The sequence below is a fragment of the Zalophus californianus genome, chromosome 1 (genome assembly GCF_009762305.2).
Source record: "Zalophus californianus isolate mZalCal1 chromosome 1, mZalCal1.pri.v2, whole genome shotgun sequence".
Taxonomy (NCBI): Eukaryota; Metazoa; Chordata; class Mammalia; order Carnivora; family Otariidae; genus Zalophus; species Zalophus californianus.
In genome coordinates this window covers 204464355-204482580 of record NC_045595.1, presented here as the reverse complement: position 1 = coordinate 204482580, position 18226 = coordinate 204464355, and the positions used below count along the sequence as shown (strand labels likewise).

The window sequence follows — 18226 nt, the reverse complement described above, 5'->3', positions numbered from 1 at the left end:
GCTTCTCTCTCTCTCTCTCCCTCTGCCCTTCCCCCTGCTTATATGCTTGCTCTCCCTCTCTCTCTCTCAAATAAATAAATAAAATCTTTTTTAAAAAATGGAGAATCTGAGTGAAAACTCCCACCATTCAGCATCACACACTTAAACTATGATACTTAAATATTTATAACACTTAAATCATTAGATTAATGGACTTTAAAACTAGGCCTTTCCAGTCTCCTTGCTAGAGGCTTAGATTGCATCACATCCACCGTGAAATGGCAACCACTCAGATCTCTCTGAAAAGCAAAATGGTGGGAAGGATTAAATCAAGAAAGAAAAAAAAAAAACCACTCTGGGTTTTTAACAAGTATTAGGAAGACCAATTCTGGAAGGAAATTTAGGGTCATGGAAATAGCACGTTTGACGTAAAGCTGGCTGGGGGCTTACAGAAAAGACTTCCGCCACTACCCCATACTGGAGGGAATTTGGGGTCCTTACCGTGTGACCGACAGGGTTTCAGCTCAATGCCTTCAACAACGTTCACCATCAATCTTCCGATACCTGTTGCCCTTTGGGAGCGGACTGTGATGGCAGGAAGAAGAACACAAGATGCCTTCACTGAAACACCTTTCCCACCCCTGCTGGCCTCAGATCAACTTCATGAAGCTGCCCCCCACCCCACCCCCCGTCTCCCCCTTACACGCTGGCTTCCTGGTTCCTGGAATTTACGCTCCACCCTCATCCTGCATCCCGCTCTCCCTCTCCCCGACTTCCATCCATTCTCAGGCCCCGCCTCCCCCTCCAGGCCCATCTTTCCAGTTCCAAGGACTCTGGGCCCAAACTTTGGTGCCCCAGCTTGGCAGGACACACGGGCCATGCCGCTGAGCGATGCATACCCAGGTACGCCTTCTCCCGTTTCTTTTTCTCGGTCTCTATATAGAGTTCTGAAGCAGCTTTGATTTTCTGCACCCAGGCAGTCCTTGGGAAGAAAAAAGACAGAAAGGTGCCAAACAGAACTCAGGAAAAAGTTTTCGGGGCTTCGAACTCAGCCTTCAGGATCCTACCTGCTTTGTTCCTTGGCTCTTAACAACAAAGGCTGGGAAAGAAAGTCCGGTTTTGGGTCAAAAGGTGCCAGTGATTATTCCTACCATTAATAAAGAAGGGATGAGTGACATTTTTATTGATGTATTCGAGACCTGCCTTGGCCTTGGTGTCCCCGTGGCAGATAGATGCTGTCCTGGAGATGTTGGCGTGCAACTCCCTCCTCCCTTATTGAAAAGCATCCCGTATTTGCCTCCCCGAAGAAGGCCAGAAGGATCTCTCTCACTAAACCATCCAAGGGAAGGACAAAACCATTTCCCAGAGAGGAAGGCTCTTTACATAGCAAAGCAAACACACTCTGGGAGAAGCACTTTGGCATAATGCTTTCTCCTTCATTTTCAGAGACCCATCTGCATGATAACTTTGGCCAATTTTCTTGCTTGGCATGAATGTTCTTTGGAATGTTGCTGGCCTTCTGTCAAGTTCACCCTTCAGAAAAGATCTATTTCATTTGGCTCTAAGGCAGAGTCTTGAATACACGATTGAAGCAAAATACCCCCTTGCTCTGAGATCCAGAACATCTGTCCAAGTAAGCCAGCTGAGGACGGGGTCGGGCTTGAGGGGTTCCCATTAATCCCCAAATCACCTTCCTATTGGCTTCTGCCACCTGGGAAACCTTAGGAAACGTGATCTCAAAGAATGAGGAAAATGCCTTTTAAAGAAATTCGCAAGCAAAATTAGTTTCAATTCCTTTTATTTTGAAAAATTCATGCCATGTGTTAAACTTTTGAGAGGCTCTAGAAAAGTATTAAGACTTCCCTCCTACCCCCTCCAGCCAGAGGTCATGGTACTGCAACTCAAGAAATCTTGGGACCTGCTGATTAATTAAATGTCCTCCTTGCGTCCAGCACCCGGTGGGGCCCTGGGCGCTGCAGGTGGGGCCCCGGGGCCCCGGGAGGTGGCAGGTCTTACCTTTCATTTATGCTTTCGGCTCGAAGGGTGTAGACTCGGTCAATATGGGAGATGTGGAAGATGGGCTCATCTCCAGAAGGGTCGGTGGGTAATTTTACTAGAACCTCATTTAGGAAAATAGGCTGAAAAACAATGCATAGCCATTATAAAACCAGACTGGGATTCTGCGTGTTTCAGTGAACAATGAATGTGTGTGAGCTAATGTTCCAATAAACTAAACTGAGTGTGTCTGTGCGTGTGCATGTGTGTGCGCGTTCCAGTAAATTCTACTGGAATAATGATTTTGTGTTAATATCAATATCATGTATTACAAACTATAAATAGGGATTTTTGCCTCCTCCATTTTGCCGGTGTTTTTTAGGTCCTTCAGAAGAAAACTTGACCAGTCTGTTTTGGCCAGAGCAAATCCTAATCAGCAAACAGTCTCCCTAACTTCACCTCCAGCCAATTCCCTCCAAAGATTTTCCTACAAAGTTGCTAGTGACAATCTGCATAAGTACTTTGTTCTTTTCCCCACAATCAGGCTAAGTGCTGCTTCAGAGAAAATTCTTCTGTAAAAACACCCCCACACAGGCAAATTTAGGAAAACAGCACCCCATGACACGAAGACACACAAACACAACTATGTACATAGGAGCAGACCAAATAAACAGCAGAGGGAAATTTTCCACACAGTGACTGTTTAGATTGGCTTTTGTTGTCCAAGGTGAGGGGCACAGATGTTTCAAGCTACCCTGAGGAGCTTGGAGGTGGATCTGGGAATGTTTGGAAGGCGGGACGCTGGAGCTCTAGTTTGGAGCTTTCCCACGCCTGCCTCATCTGTAACCCTAGACCTTGAGCCCCGCCAGCCCAGGGCAGCGTGACTTCACCTGGTGACCCATGGCGGCCGTTTGGAAGCTAACAGATGTTTCGTCAATCGAGTTGAATGTTGTTCATCTTCTGAGAATGCTGGAACTGCATTGCTTCAGTTACCCTAAATCCTGGCTCACCCCTTTGCCTTCTCCTCCATGCCACAGCCCCCAAACCCTGCTAAGACTGACTCCTTTTGGGAACTTTCTACTCCCCCAAACGTCAACCCTGAGATTGCCATCTGGAATCAAACTTACAGTTTTGTACATTTTATACTGGAGGTTAGATTTGGGACTGAAGACTTTGTCGGTGCCGGAAGAGCCCAAGGGCTTTATGATTTGGGTCAGCAGGAGGAAGTCGTTGAAGAGGAAGCCATACAGCTCCTTGTTGCTCTTGGCCTTGTAGAGTTTCCCACTGTGCAGAAACTTGCGTGGCCCCAAGCAATTGGTCACTGAATTGAACACAAGTTGCTGAGAAAGGAAAAACAAAATCCAAAGAAGACACGATGAGGTGAGGTCATTTTTTTTGATTTCTGTTTTTCTGCGTCTGAAAGCCCGGGCTCGGTCAGAATCTGAGGCTGGGCCTCAGCAGGCCTGTGTCTGAGGCTCAAGTCAAGGACTGCTTTGCAGACATCAGGCAGTGCCTTTCAGAGCCAAGGAGTCAATGTCAGTCAAGGACCCAGTTCTGGGGATTCCGAGTGTCCAGATGAGTCTTGAGTATAATTCCTACTGCCTTCTCCCTAGGGGTCTACTAGTGTCTCAGCGTGATTGGTGGCCCTCTCCCTCTTATTGATTGGGAAATGGGAAGCAGGGAGAAAGTTCTGAGCCCTCTCCTGCCGCCTCGATGAGTATGTGCTGTGTCCCCAGCGGGGGCATGAACCTGCTCCAGTGACAACCCCACACAGGCTCCCACAGTCCCTTGAGCTTCTGGAAAGCAGCAACTACTCTATGTACAATTCTATAGGACACACGCTACTTTCCCAGGTGTGGCTAGAGTCCAGGCCCCTAGCACGTGGGCGACTGCAAGACTCAGGGGTGCTGAGTGACGCCTCAAAGCCAAGCAGAGCGGACACAGCATGGTGCACATGGAATCTCAACCAACTCCCTCATCCTGAAAATGGGAAAGGAACACTCTTTTCCTGCCACTTCCCAAGCCTTGGAGATGGCTCCAAAGGCTGCTGAAAGCCGGCTCTATCATCCCACTGGGCTCTATCATCCATGTGAGCAGTTTCTGAAGGGGCAGAGGGAGACTGAGGCAGAAAAATGATCCCATAAAGACCCACTTTCTTGGTAGCCGGAGGAGAGACTGAGGGAGAGCCCCAGGGGGAAGCTCCACCAGCAGCCTTCAAGGCCAATACTCTCCAGAGCTATGAACCCCGTAGTTCTCCCTGAGGAGGGTATTTGTGAAGAGGTGACAGGGTTCACACCGTGGGTCCCCCAAGAGATGTTGGTGGCCACGCATCTCCCTCCATCATGGGGAAAGAATCAGCAGTGCCTCTGTGACTGGAGACCTATAGGCATAAGGAAGAGTGACCACTCCACTCCACTCTTGGGTACAAGGAGGGGTGAGGGGCTCTGAGAGAGCCCCAAAGACTGAAGGTGACACCCACATGGGAGCCTTCAGAGGGTATTCTTTACCCTTTTGCACTCTGAACAGGAATCTGGAGATCCATGTTGCTCGCCAAGAAAGAGTTCAAGCCACGTGGGGACAGACAATGAATCCAGAGAAGGCCGCCTGGATCACATAACGATGACGTCATTTATTCATCCTCCTCCAAGTGTGGGGCCTCCACGAGGCCAGGCTAACACTGAATATAAATGAATTGGGAATGTTTCTCTATCTTAGGACAAGGATGCTAAAGACAGCATGTATTTGAAACTTAATCACAGGGATGAGTCCAGATCTGGGCCAGGAGGCAGAAGCCAGCATGCCCCCTCTCCCTGATTGTACGGTGAACACCACACAGACAAGACGAAAGCTGGTGTACAAAGCTAGGTAAGACTGATCAGTAGGAAGGAAAACAGTTATCTCAAAGAGGGTACAGAAGCCACAAAACTCAAAGGTTAAGAGCTTTTTTTTATACTTAATGTTTTTCGTTTGTTTTTTAAAGATTTTATTTATTTGTGAGAGAGAGAGAGAGCACAAGCAGGGGGAGTTGCAGGCAGGCAGAGGGAGAAGCAGGCTCCCCGCTGAGCAGGGAGCCCAATGTGGGGCTTGATCCTAGGACCCCGGGATCATGACCTGAGCCAAAGGCAGACGCTTAACCGACTGAGCCACCCAGGCGTCCCTATACTTAATGTTTTTTTTTTAAGATTTTATTTATTTATTTGAGAGAGAGAGAGAGAATGAGAGAGAGAACATGAGAGGGGGGAGGGTCGGAGGGAGAAGCAGACTCCCTGCTGAGCAGGGAGCCCGATGTGGGGACCAATCCCGGGACTCCAGGATCATGACCTGAGCCGAAGGCAGTCGCTTAACCAACTGAGCCACCCAGGCGCCCCTATACTTAATGTTTTAAGAAGACCCAGGCTTCTCTGGGTCCGCCTGAGGGCAGCTGCGAGACTCGGGGAAAGGCCCCTTTCCAAAGAGCAGGTCGCCACATCCTGCTGCCTGGATTCAGGAGCTGTTCAGGTGCGCTGTCTGCAGGATCGAGTTAACCTCCTCTGAGCTTGCTCCCCTACTTCCACTTACCATAAAGCCATATCATCTATTGCTCTACAGATGCCCGGCTCAGGACGTGCCCTCCACTGGGAGGCCCACCCCCTGGATGCCTTCCAGGACAGATATCTTCATCCTTCAACACGCAGCCACCTGTCTCCATCTCCGATGCTTCCCTGAATCCCCCCGTGACTGTCCCTTCCTCCCCACCCTGTGTTCCCACAGCACCCGCACGGATGAAAGCATCAGTGAGCCAATCGACCAATGAATGCCCCAGGATTGCATATCAGCACAGAGTTCCAAAATGCACTTCCACAGGGCTGTTCCCACAGCTCTGTTTATCGCACACCTAACACTGAAGACGGACAAGGAGGTGAGGCAGGCGAGGTATCCGTGGTGGTGACTTCCTCAGCTAGTGATTGCCTTCAAAGCTTTGGAAGAAGGGAGAAGCCACAGGGAGAGTGGACGAGGGGGACACATTCTGCCTGGGCATTTTGGTAAACCCTAGTGAATGGTGTGTGTGTGTGTGTGTGTGTGTGTGTGTGTGTGCACACGCACATGCATGCAGAGGCAGAGAGAGGAAAAAACAGGCAGAAAGAATCAATGAAACTAAAGGAAGGGAAAGTGACAAGAAAAGAAATACTAGAAGAGAAACTTCTGTTTCTGGCGGTATGGTGGACTAGATACTTTGACACATCCAGTGAAAAATTTAAAAACTGAGTAAAATATGAAAATGCACTTTTTAAATGCAAGCAAATTGATAAAAAAATATATAAAAAGTAAAAAATGTGCAGAGGCCAAGAACGGAATGAAAATGTGTACCCCAGAAGAAAAGCCAACCCCAAAGCTGGCTTCAGCCCTGAGAGTCTCTCTTGAATCCGGTGACCTTGAGCTTCCACTTCAAAGGTCACGTGGGGTGCTAGGCGAGCAATGTATGGAGGGCCCACGTGAGTGGAGGGATCTAACAGGAGACAGCCACAAAAAACTTTCTCGTAGAGGAAGAATGACAAGTAAACTCAAGCACAGAAGGGAGGAACAAGAAGACTTGCTTGTTTTTTACCTTGGACTAAGTGCAATGAAAACAAATGCCCCTGAGAATTTGCAACCGCAAGGCAGCCCTCGCCCAAGTCTGCAATGACAATTCACACAGCAATGTGATCCCCAAACCCCTCTACATTTAATTTGGGGTGATGCTGGTAGCAATCCTCTCAGGAGGAATGCAACTCCAGACCCCGCAGACAAAGCTCCAAGGAACACGGAGCTCACAATCAAAAATCACAGCACAGACAGAGAAGCGGGCATGCGCAGTGACGGCTAGCAGAACCGACAGACAAGAGCGAGCTCCAGGCCTGTAGATGGTGGAATGACCTGATTGGGACTATGTTTAAAATGCTCGAAAAAAAAATGAAAAGCGTGGCCACTTGTGCAAGAGCAAGACACGAGAGAGAAGCCAGCAGATCTGACGGCAGGAACGGAACTTCGGAAAATGGAAATAAAGAAGTCAGTGGACAGGTGAAGGGGCGGCGGATAAGAGGCAGGGGGGAGAGAGAACGATCCTGCCTGCCTCCTCCTCCAGGCTGGCGGCCGAGACTCAGCTTGGGGGGCGCGGCCGGGGTCCCAGCCTGCGGGCAGCTACCTCAGACAGGCCTTCACACTGCACGTGAGCTTGGATCCACTCCAGCCGGTCGGAGTTCTCCTTCTCCCGCACCCCTTCGTTCACCTGCGAGCACAGCTCCTCCGCTTTCTCCAGGGCGTGCTTCAAGTGGCTGTGGTCAGGGTGGTTTTCGGGGGTGTTTTCCAGGATCTACGGAGGAGGACACAAGACAGCAGCGTCAGGCGGTGCAGGTGGGCCCCGGGGGGTGGGGGGCGAAGTCCCGGAGGGCCCAGCAGAGGCAGGGCACGGCACCCACCTTTCCTGACGGGTGCCCATCTGGGGAGCTGCCGCTCTGAGCGCCCAGCTGCAGCCATGACATGAGCAAGATGGCCACCTGTTGTTGGTCGGGTCCCCTGGGGAGGCAGGGGATGCCACATTATTTAGACTTGGGGTTTGAGGAGGGCAGTGGAGGCAGCCGGGGTAACAATGCGTCCTCAGGTATTTTCCCCTAGAAAACGGCTCTTTTCCTAGGTCCGTGTGAGCTGCAGGCATCCGCACAGCTCTGGAACAGCGTGCCAAGGGGTGCATCTGAGCATATGTGCGGTTTTCTGTGTAGAACACTCCAAGCCAGCCAGCAGCTAGGCCTCCTGCATTAATATCTGGGCTCTGCCAGTGACCAGCCATACATGGGCCAGTCCCCCAAATGTTCTGAGCCTCAGTTCCCTTATATGAAAAGTGGGATGCTCCATAGCACCTCCTTTATAAGGTTATCTGGAGGACTAAATGATTTGATAGAGTGAAGCACTTCGCAAAGTACCTGGCCCTTAGAAGGTGCTCAGTGAATGAGAGCCATGACCATCAGATTCTCCAAGGACTTAGAGCGCATTAAAAGCAGTCATGAAGAAAGGCCCTGAGCCAGTTTTGGAATGCACCAGGGGATGTGGAAGGTGTACCTGCCTAGGACTTGTCCACACACAAATAATTCACATGGACCTAACCTTGAATAGTAGCTCACTCAAAGGTACCCTTTGGCTTAAAGTCCTAGGGAAGCACCTAAATTGAGAAAAATGCACATTCTGGGTCCTGCGTCTACCAATCATGAACAATATCCCCACCCTCCAGGCCAATTCTGGCTGTAGCTAGGATCCCTGTGGAAACTCCTGATGCCTCATCCCTGACGAGATCCCTGGGGGTGGGACTCCAGGTGTAGGTATTTTCTAGAGCTCTCTGGGTGATTCTAATGTGCTGCCAAGTCTAAGGACTACAGCTCTAGACTGGGAGCCCACACAGCTGGCTTGTGCAAATTCATTTGTTTTGGTTTTGGTTTAGTTTTGCTTTCTTCTTTTTTTTCTTCTTCAATTTATTTAAACTGAGAACCAAAAAGAAAACAAAAATAGTTCACCCATTTATGCCACTCCCTACCCCTGCCTCTGGCAACCACTAATCTGTTGTCTGTATCTATGAGCTTGGGGGTTTTCTTTAATTGTTTTTAAGATGACAAATATAAGAAAGATCATATGGTATTTGTCTTTCTGAGTTGTATCACTTAGCATAATGCCCTCAGGTCCATCCATGATGACACAAAAGGCAAAATTTCACTGTTTTTTTATGTCTGAACAGTATTTCTACTGTATATTATATACATATATATATATATATAATTTCTATCCATCAGTGGACAGTTACGTTGTTTCCATGTCTTGGCTATAATAGATAATGCTGCAATGAACATGGGGGTGCATGTATCTTTTTGAATTAGTGTTCTTATTTTCTTCAGGTAAATACCAAGAAGTGGAATAGCTGGGTTGTATATGGTAGTTCTATTTTTAATTTTTTGAGGAATCTACTTACTGTTTTCCATTGTGGCTGCACCAATTTATATTCCTACCAACGGTGGACAAGGATTCCTTTTTCTCCACCTCCTTATCAACACTTGTTATTTCTAGTCTTTTTTTTTTTTAAAGATTTTATTTATTTATTTGAGAGAGCGAGAAATATAGAGAGAGAGCATGAGCGGGGGTGGGGGGGGCTGTGCAGAAGGAGAGGGGGAAGAAGGCTCCCTGCTAAACACGGAGCCTGATGCTGGGCTCGATCCCAGGACCCTGGGACCATGACCTGAGCCGAAGGCAGACATTCAAACAACTGAGCCACCCAGGTGCCCCTTCTAGTCTTTTTTATAATAGTTATTCTAACAATGTGAGGTAATACTTTATTGTGGTTTTGATTTGCATTTCCCTGATGATTAATTACATAGAGCATCTTTTCATGTACCTCTTAAGCACTGTGTATTTTCAGAAAAATGCCTAGTCAGATCCTCTGCCCATTTTTAAATCAGGTTGTTGGGTTTTTTTGCTATTGTATGAGTTATATGAGTTCTTTATATATTTTGGATGCTAGCCCCTTATCAGATATATGATAGATACATAGATATAGATAAGTAATCTATGTATATTTCAGTACCTACTTACATGAGTATAAAATGTGTTTACCCAGTTTACATCTATCATTTGTCTTTCATTGTTGTTCATTATATTTTGTCACCCAGAAAACTTTAGGAAAAATCTTTATGCAAATAGTATATTGACACATTCTTGATCTGCAAGATCCAAACAATACAGAAATACATAGAGCAAATGTGAAAGTTCCCTTTCACTATCTTCCCCAGAGGTAACCATGCCAACAGACCAAAGGGCATCCCTTGAACTCCTTTTAGATGCTCTACGTACATTTAATAATCACACATAGTTTTTCCTCTGTTTTATAAAATGAACTACACTGTAAGATTGCTCATGAAGGGTTTTTTTTTTTTACTTAATGGTATTTTCTGGATGCCATTCCATGCTAATACATAGAAGTCTCTGTTGTTTTTTTTTTAAGATTTTATTTATTTATTTGAGAGAGTGAGCGAGACAGAGAGTGAGCACAAGTGGGGGAGGGGCAGAGGGAGAGGGAGAAGCAGGCTCCGTGCTGAGCAGGGAACCTGATGTGGGGCTCAATCCCAGGACCCTGGGCCGAAGGCAGACAATTAACCGACTGAGCTACTCAGGCGCCCCTGAAGTCTCTGTTTTTAAAAAATATTTTCAGAGTACAGGTCTACCACAATTCATTTGCTCTACTTAATATCTAGGTTGTTTCCAGAATAAAATATTTTTTTAAGTTGCTACAACTCTAAATCTTTTAAGTTTTTGTCCTTATTGCCATGCTAAGAATTTCTCCACCTCAGCATCATATACAATATTTCATCTTAGTACTTTTATAGTTTTTCACATGTATCTTGTAACTGTCCACCTTTTAAAATTTCTCTTCTTGGTTCTACTATTTTTCAGTTCACTCTTGGGTCCTCTAAAGGGCAGCAATCATGTTTCTGCAAATAACGATAATTTGTTGTTTCCTTTTTAATATTTATGACTCTCGGTTCTTTCCTTGTTTTTGCCCCCACCCCCACCCCAACCCCGTCGCCATTGCCTAGATCTAGAACACCTATTTTATTTTATTTATTTTATTTTTTTAAGATTTTATTTATTTATTTGAGAGAGAGAGAGCACATGAGAGGGGGGAGGGTCAGAGGGAGAAGCAGACTCCCTGCTGAGCAGGGAGCCCGATGTGGGACTCGATCCCGGGACTCCAGGATCATGACCTGAGCCGAAGGCAGTCGCTTAACCAACTGAGCCACCCAGGCACCTGAACACCTATTTTAAAAAGCTCATTTCCAGCTCCAATGTGCAATTAAATTTGGGGGGAAAAAGAGAAGTACTGCGCCAGTTAAATAACAACTGTCAAGTTGGAAGAGAGGAAACAGCAGGTTGAAAGCCTGATTCAAAACTAATTATTTAATTCAGCCAAGGTGGCCACAGTGTACTTTGTGGGGCCAAGCTGGGGTTGGACAGAGGAGATGGCTTACGTGGAGGGAGATGGGTTACTATAAGGGGTCTGAGCAAATCAGTAAATGTATTGATGATGAGAGGGAAGTTTCTCATAGAAAAGAAGTTATAAGTATAGAAAGGGGGAAGGCTAGAATCAATTCTGTGGTATAAGATTAGAACAGGACATATCAGTGTGAGCTCATGGGTTTTAACATGCATTATTATCTACATGGATTGATCTAGAAATAAATATAAGTGTATGTGTGGACTCTTACATATAAGCATGTGTGTATGAATATAATATACATACGTATATTTCCTGACTCTGCTACTGAGAGACCCAAAAGGCAGTAACACCCCAACAGCAATGAGCACACCGGCGCCCAGATCTGGGTTGCTAAAGTCTCCACTAAAGGGAATCAGATCTAAAACCTCTCTCCAGGAGCTACCCCCCTGTGGTTATATAATCACAGGCTCAGAGGATGTCTGGGTCTGCTCACCCATATTACAGATAGAAACACTGAAACCCTATTTTTTTTCTTTTGGTATTGGCTTCACAATGGCTTTTTGAAGTTGGGTGGTAGGCATGACATTTCTTTCTCTTTCCTGCTGGGACAATTGAGGCATGGAGGCGTTATACCTCTATTAAGAAAAGAAACAAAGAACTGAGCTTTCATTTTCCAACTTATGTGGTAAAAGCCACTTGGTCGCACAGCTAAAGACTATATATTATTAGCTCTTTTCACAATAAACAGCTTTTCTTTCTGAGTTACCAAGCAGATACTCCCAACATCCCCTTGGTATACGATTCTACACAACAGATACCAGGTGCATTGGCTGGGGGATCTTGCCCTTGACCGTGGATCCCTGAAATTCTGAGAAAGCATTCCTCTGCTTGAAAAGGCAAGATGGGTACTTACATTTTTAATGATCAGTGGGTATCTTGTTACCCGTTGCATAGGCTTCAGTATAAAACTAGAGAGAGGCATCCCTTTACATCGAGGGTCCATTGCCAGCCTCTGAAATGAGAGAGTTTTTTAAATGTCCTTAAGAAATCTGCAAAGTCCATTCAGGGACATCCGCTCCCCGCCCATCACATTGTCTCATTTATCTGGACGAGAATGGAGGAGCCTGGCGTTGGAAGGGCCTGACTCGATATCCCGGTCCAGGACGATGGCGATTGGAGACCCACCCTCTCCCTGGGACACACAGACCCTCCCTTACAGAGATGAGATTCTGGCTCTACAAAGAATATTTCTTCTGGATATCTGCCAGACCTTTTTAACAGCCCCAAGAGGAAGAAGAGACACGAGGCTGTAGAATTAGAATAGAAACTCCCCTTAAGTCCCAGAGATGCCAGAGGGGCTAAATCTCACTGTCTCGTTCGGATGGAGCCCGCACACATCTGTGGGAGCCCCAGGCAGGTGGGGACAGTGGTGCTGAGACGGGGGGGGGGCCTACAACCTCAAGTCTTGTGGTTGTCCTCACCCTAGACCACTTGTCCCTTTCGTCAATTCGGCCAGAGGAAAGGGTCCTATCCCAAAAGATGATCCCGTCTGTAAGTCACAGGAATTATGTGGTGACTCAGCTCTCAAAGGCACTGGCCAGGTTTAACACCTTAGAAACGGGCAGTTGCCATGACCTAGGCCCCAGGTCCCGGGAGGTGTCAGCTTCCCAGCCTGCTCCTGCCATGGACGTCATCATTCCAGGAACACCTCATACCTGGAAAGGCGTGTCAAACCCCCACAGGGGTGAGGTGAGGAGAGGTGATGAGGAGGGGAAACAAGCCCCCTGTCCTGGGTGGTGTCAGCATGTCCCTCAAGTTCAAGTGCATCCAGTGATGAATTCATCCTGCCTTGTTCCCCGGGGAGGACTGGGCCTTGGCTGAAAGCCCAGGTGGCCCAGCATCTGCTCTCCAGTCTCTAGACCACCTTGGGCCTACTTTTTTACCAATATTTCTCCCCTTTGAATGACTTTAGAATGCCTCCCCCCTCCCGTTCATCGGCTAGCAAATCAAAGCATTTAATGTTGAGAAACACCAGGGGAAAAGGAAAGAACAAGCATGTGGGATGCTGCAGTCAGGAGAGACCGCACAATGATGATTCCACAAACGTGCTTATTGGGGGTGGCGTGGAATGGCCTGCCCCCAAGTGCAAGAGGTACAAAGAGAAGCCTGCTGTTAGTATTACTGGTCTATTCACCAAAATGTAACTGAGGTTCCACAAAAGTTATCTGATTCTTTCTCTGGGAGATGCGGAGGCTGAGTGGACCAGCGGGGCCAGTGGGGACCTGCCCTGGCCAAGGCCAAGTCCTAGGGCCTGCGGCCCCCAGCAGCACAGGGCCCACCTCCTCAGGTGCCCCTTGGGGGACACATGGCTCTTGAGACCCCTATTATCCCCCGAGGCAGAGGTCCTGGCATCCCACACTCACCCCCACACGCTTCTTAGAGCTCGAGGCCAACCACAAAAAACAGTTGGAAAAGGAACAAAGGGTCCCTTGAGATTCCTGGCCATTCCCTCTGCAGCAAAGAATGGGGGGTGCTCAGACCAAACAGAATGGGGCACCTCAGATGCACCAGCCCTGCTGGGCCTGACAAATGAGATCGAAGATTTAAACCTGCATCCAAATAACACCACTAACATGGGGAACCAGAGGTCAGAGTTTCCGGGTGCAGGCTGGCCCCTCCTCTCCAAGCCCAGTCCTTTGGTCAAAGCCCCACCTGCCAGCCCACGGCGGGCCCCTAGTGCTCGGCCAAGACCTCAGTCCCATTGGCTGCTTTTAGCAGGAATATGCTGGCAGGCTTGAATTCGCTCCTCGCACACCCAGCTGCCCTGCGTCAGCCACTGAGGGGCCGGGACTTGGCTCAGCCTGGACTCCTTACTTTGACAAACTCCTTGAAGTCCGGGGCCTCGTCTGTCTTCTGCTGGATCAGGGCAGCTCCATTGAGCTGACAGCTGCAGAAGCGGATGTAGGGCTGCATATGTGGCAGCTGGGCGGTCAGGATGTCGCCAATCATCTTCACAGGCATTTTCTCCCCCGACATCTTCTTGCGGACCCGCAGCGCTCTGCATGGGGACACAGGAAGTGAGCCCCCTGCCTTCACACTAGCTGCCGGTGACGGGGCACACTTCGAGGCCATACAGAAACAGAACGTGTGGGAGGGGCACAAACCCAGGGCCACTAAAGGATCTACTGGGGGAGACAAGGAACAGAAAAGAATCACGTCTGGTGCTACAGACAGGTATCACTGGGGCAGTTTTCTTTGGCCTGATAGCTGTCTGCTGGTTCTTAGGAATAACTTTTCAGAGACATCTTTGCTGAACAAGTCAGCATGAAAAATATATTTTTCTTTCTTATGGAGAAATAGGGGATCATTTCTCTCATAACTCAGACAGGGTCCCTGTGTTGACATCTCACTTTATGGATTATCTGTGGTCTAAGGCTAGTATGGCCCCAGCACTGAGTCTGTTCCAAGCCAATGTCACCTGAGGGAAGCTACCGTTGCCAAGGGACATAGAGGCTCATTTTCAGACTAAACAGAACATAATTAAGATGGTAAATCAATTGCAGAGAAATAAACAGAAATAATCCCATTATGTTCACCAAAGCCCGGGATAAATGGTTGTCTGAACTATCTGTGCTGTTCACTACTTCATCGCTGTGGCTAATTTGAACTTGACTGGGTTAGGGAGTTCTGAAGAGAGAAGCCTATTTATATGATAATGGACCAGTGAACCCAGACAATTCATCTCCTGGAAGCTGAGAAGAGATTGAAGGGGCTGGGAAGGGTTTGTTCTGGGATCAGGCTGCTGTCGGAGTGTTGAGGGCCATGAGAGCCAGGACTGTGCAACCCACCCGACTCCAGTATGTGAGCTCCTAACACCAGCCTCTAGAGGGCACATCACTGAGCCTCTACACAGCAAGGAGAGCGATGCACTAGGAGGGCAGGACCACGACACCGGAGGCCATGAGTGTGTTCTGCCTCCCCCAGTGATGATGGATGGATGCAGAGATGGATGGATGGATGGATGGATGGATGGATAGATGGATGGATGGATGGGTGGATGGATGGGTGGGTGGATGGGTGGGTGGATGGAACAGAATGGTATGATATATGATTTTAACATAAGGTTGGGAAGTTGTTACTCTAAATTCCTTTGGCTGCTTTCATGGCCACACTGGAGAAGCCCTGAGGTAAGGACATGGCTCTGTAAGAATTCCAAGGAAGCTCTGCAATATTAGCATTAGGCTTTAAAAACTTGAGACCACTTTACCTTCTCTCTCCTACATTTTTGGCTAAAGGAAAAATCTTTGGACTGGGCAAACAAGTCCAGCAGAGAAATCTGAGGGGCAGTAAGTTAGGTGGTCTGAACAATTAGTAATTCCACCTCAAGCAGATGCCCTTGTACGGAGAGGCACTGGTCACCACTGGCTGCTTGGTGTGTGAGGGGTGGCCACTGCATACCCTCAGGATGGCCAAATGGCCACCGCTCATTGAGGGGGTTGGTATGGAATGTCTCCCAACATGTAGAAATTTGCTTAAGGGTGATGTCATCCCCAATTACCCAATTATGGGGGACCAGAGCCCTGCATAACCATGTTATAAACTTGCTATAGATGGAAACAGGAAGAAATTCCATCGTTCCATCATTTTCGTATGAGGAGCAGCAAAACAATCTTTCTCTAAGGGAATAAAAGTACCCCACCCTGCTACCCCACTTTTTAAAAAATCATGGAGGAGACAAGGAAAAGAAGAAAGAGCACACGCAGATGGCCATTGTCTTGAAGAGGTTAAACCAATGCCTGGGTTCTGGAAGAACTCATCCAGAACACACTCAACTTGTCCAACCAGGGGACAGGCTTACAGTCAGGCCCCGACTCTGGACCAGGCACCTGTCAGGTTCTGGGGTGGGTCTCCCCCTGGGATGTTCTGCACAGGCAGGACTTATGATGACTGGGCCCGAATGGGTTTGAAAGGAGGGTGTCACCGGGCTCGGGGGTCACGTGACTCAGTTGCCACAGCTCTGCCCTTCGGTGAGCTGGTCCATGATCTCATCTAAAGGTTTACTGGGTTGCGCGCCTGGGTGGTTCAGTCAGTTAAGCGTCTGCCTTTGGCTCAGGTCATGATCCTGGGGTCCTGGGATCGAGCCCCGCATGGGGCTCCCTGCTCTGCAGGGAGCCTGCTTCTCCCTCTGCCTCTGCCCCTCCCCCTGCTGGTGCTCTCTCTCTCTCAAATAAATAAAATAATATCTTTAAAAAACTAAAGGTTTACTGGGTCAAGGCCTTGAACTGCCATGGCAATCGATCAGCTGATGAACATTTCGAAGAGTGCTCAGCTGTTTGCTGGATGAATGAGCGCTCCTGACCCTCTGGAGTCCAAGAGCTAGCATGTACTCATACGTCCCAGGTGTCACACCCTTTTCTGCATATATTGCTTATTCTCCCTCCTGGCTATTGGCACACCTGAGGCGCGTGGAAACTGAGTCATCTGACCGAGCTCACAAAGCTGATACTGACAGAGGCGGTTCTCAAACCCAGGCGGTGTGACCCGGGAGCTCGGGGTCTGTAAGCACTAAGCCTGGGACGACAGGCCCCAGCGCCCAGACCTGCCTCCATGCCTGAGCTGCTCCACGCAGGCCCTGTCCTTCCTCCAGAAGCCGCGCCTGCCATCTTGCCTTCTCTCTGGGTGTCCCGCAGTCCTCTTCTCTCCCTGGACCACTCCTGGCATCTCCTCCAGGCCCGGCCTCTCCCTCCCAGCCCCCGGCAAAGTTCCCTCCTGTCTCCCCACCCTGTCTCTACCCCGAGATGGGTTTGTGACTCTTTATTTTTGTTTTCTGCTCAAAATAAAAGTATATCTATCTTAAGTTAAAAAGAAGGTCAAATACTTTATGTTTAAGGAAAAGTTTTTTGTTTTTTGTTTTTTTTGGTTTTTTTTTTTTTTTTTTTTTTGAGAAGCTCCTTCATTTTCCTCCAAGCAAGGAGGCAGGAAAGGATGTTGATTAAACACAGTTCCCAGCACCTGGGTTTGCACGGCCCTACGTCTCATCTGCGTCCCTTCTGCTATCACTCCTGACGGCTGTGCCGAGGGGCCTGTGCCCACTCTTAATGTGAAAAGGTTCTAGATCTTTCTGCCCTACTCTTCTTCTTAAAAGCAAATTTCACAGCTCTCCACTCACCAGGAAGAGCGAATCATCCGTTCTAATCCCCAACCATAGTAGGAAGTCCCTATGCCCAGTCAGCACCCCGTTGTTTTCATTTATTTTATTTCTTCTTTATCTGTTTCCTAAATCCCAGGTCCTCTTCATTCCCACTCCAAGTACAAGTCGCTGGCCCTTGGAACAGGACTGACAGGCGTCGGCTCACTAGTGACCTTCCAGGGAGTGCTGCCTTCAAACCTCTTTATCCGAAAACGCTTTCCTCTTCCAGCCTGCAAGGACCCCTAAAATCTCCCTATCATTGGGGTGATTCCTTTGCATGAGGAAGTTAAGTCTATGCAACAAAGGGATGTAGCGAAACGTTCCCTGTACAGTCTACAAGATGGGTGCTCAGCCTAGAATTCTTTTCCTTTTTCGGTATGTTTAAAAATTTTCATAATAGCATATTGACAAGAAAAAAAAAAAAAGAAAGAAATCAGGTCCCCAGGTGGTTCCTATTAAATATTTCATCTAGAATAGGAAGACATTAGTTCACCCAAACGAACTGTCAGGTCGTCAGAAGAAGGGGCCGGAGCGCAGGGACACCGAGCTGGAAGGCGGGGCTGTCCCCCAGGTAGGTTTGACGGGACTCACAGCGCGCCTGGACCACAGCTGGCCTCCTCGCTCCTCAGAGCCCCGCGCGCTCGACAAGCCGGGCACCATGACTGCAGTTTTACAGGCCCCGAAACAAGGGGTCCAAGAGTTCATCTGCCCAAGGAAACTGCCCAGAACAAGTTAGAAGGTGCTGGAACGCTGGACAAAAACTTAGGACATTTGCCTCCTGGTTCCACGTTCTTTCCATCGGGGGCAGGACTGGCGGGAACCCCCAGTGGGCGATCCACAGAGCAGCCCGGAGCACAGGCTTGCCTGCTGTGTGACTTCAACAAGTCACTCGCCCTCTCTGAGCCTGGCTTCCCCAGCTGAAACAGCACTGCAGGCTCCACCTCCGGGGCTGGGGAGCACATCCGTGCTAACAGGAGGAAGGAGCGCGCGAGCCTGGCCGTGACAGAGCTCGAGGAAGGGGCTTCTGCTCCCCTGCCAGGACAGGGGGTAGGGTGAGACGGGGGGACAGGTAT

General features: G+C 48.5%; 1 protein-coding gene across 1 annotated transcript in view; it reads right to left on the bottom strand.

The window, feature by feature from the left end:
- Positions 1-18226, bottom strand: part of ITSN1 (intersectin 1) — a 209368-nt gene that overhangs the window by 8289 nt on the left and 182853 nt on the right. The window contains exons 32-38 of the mRNA XM_027583377.2: positions 13838-14021; positions 11877-11975; positions 7136-7303; positions 3102-3314; positions 1996-2117; positions 879-961; positions 481-564 (exon numbers count right to left, since the gene is read on the bottom strand). Of these exons, the coding sequence (XP_027439178.1) occupies positions 481-564; positions 879-961; positions 1996-2117; positions 3102-3314; positions 7136-7303; positions 11877-11975; positions 13838-14021 (953 nt within the window). The remainder of the gene's footprint in view (positions 1-480; positions 565-878; positions 962-1995; positions 2118-3101; positions 3315-7135; positions 7304-11876; positions 11976-13837; positions 14022-18226) is intronic.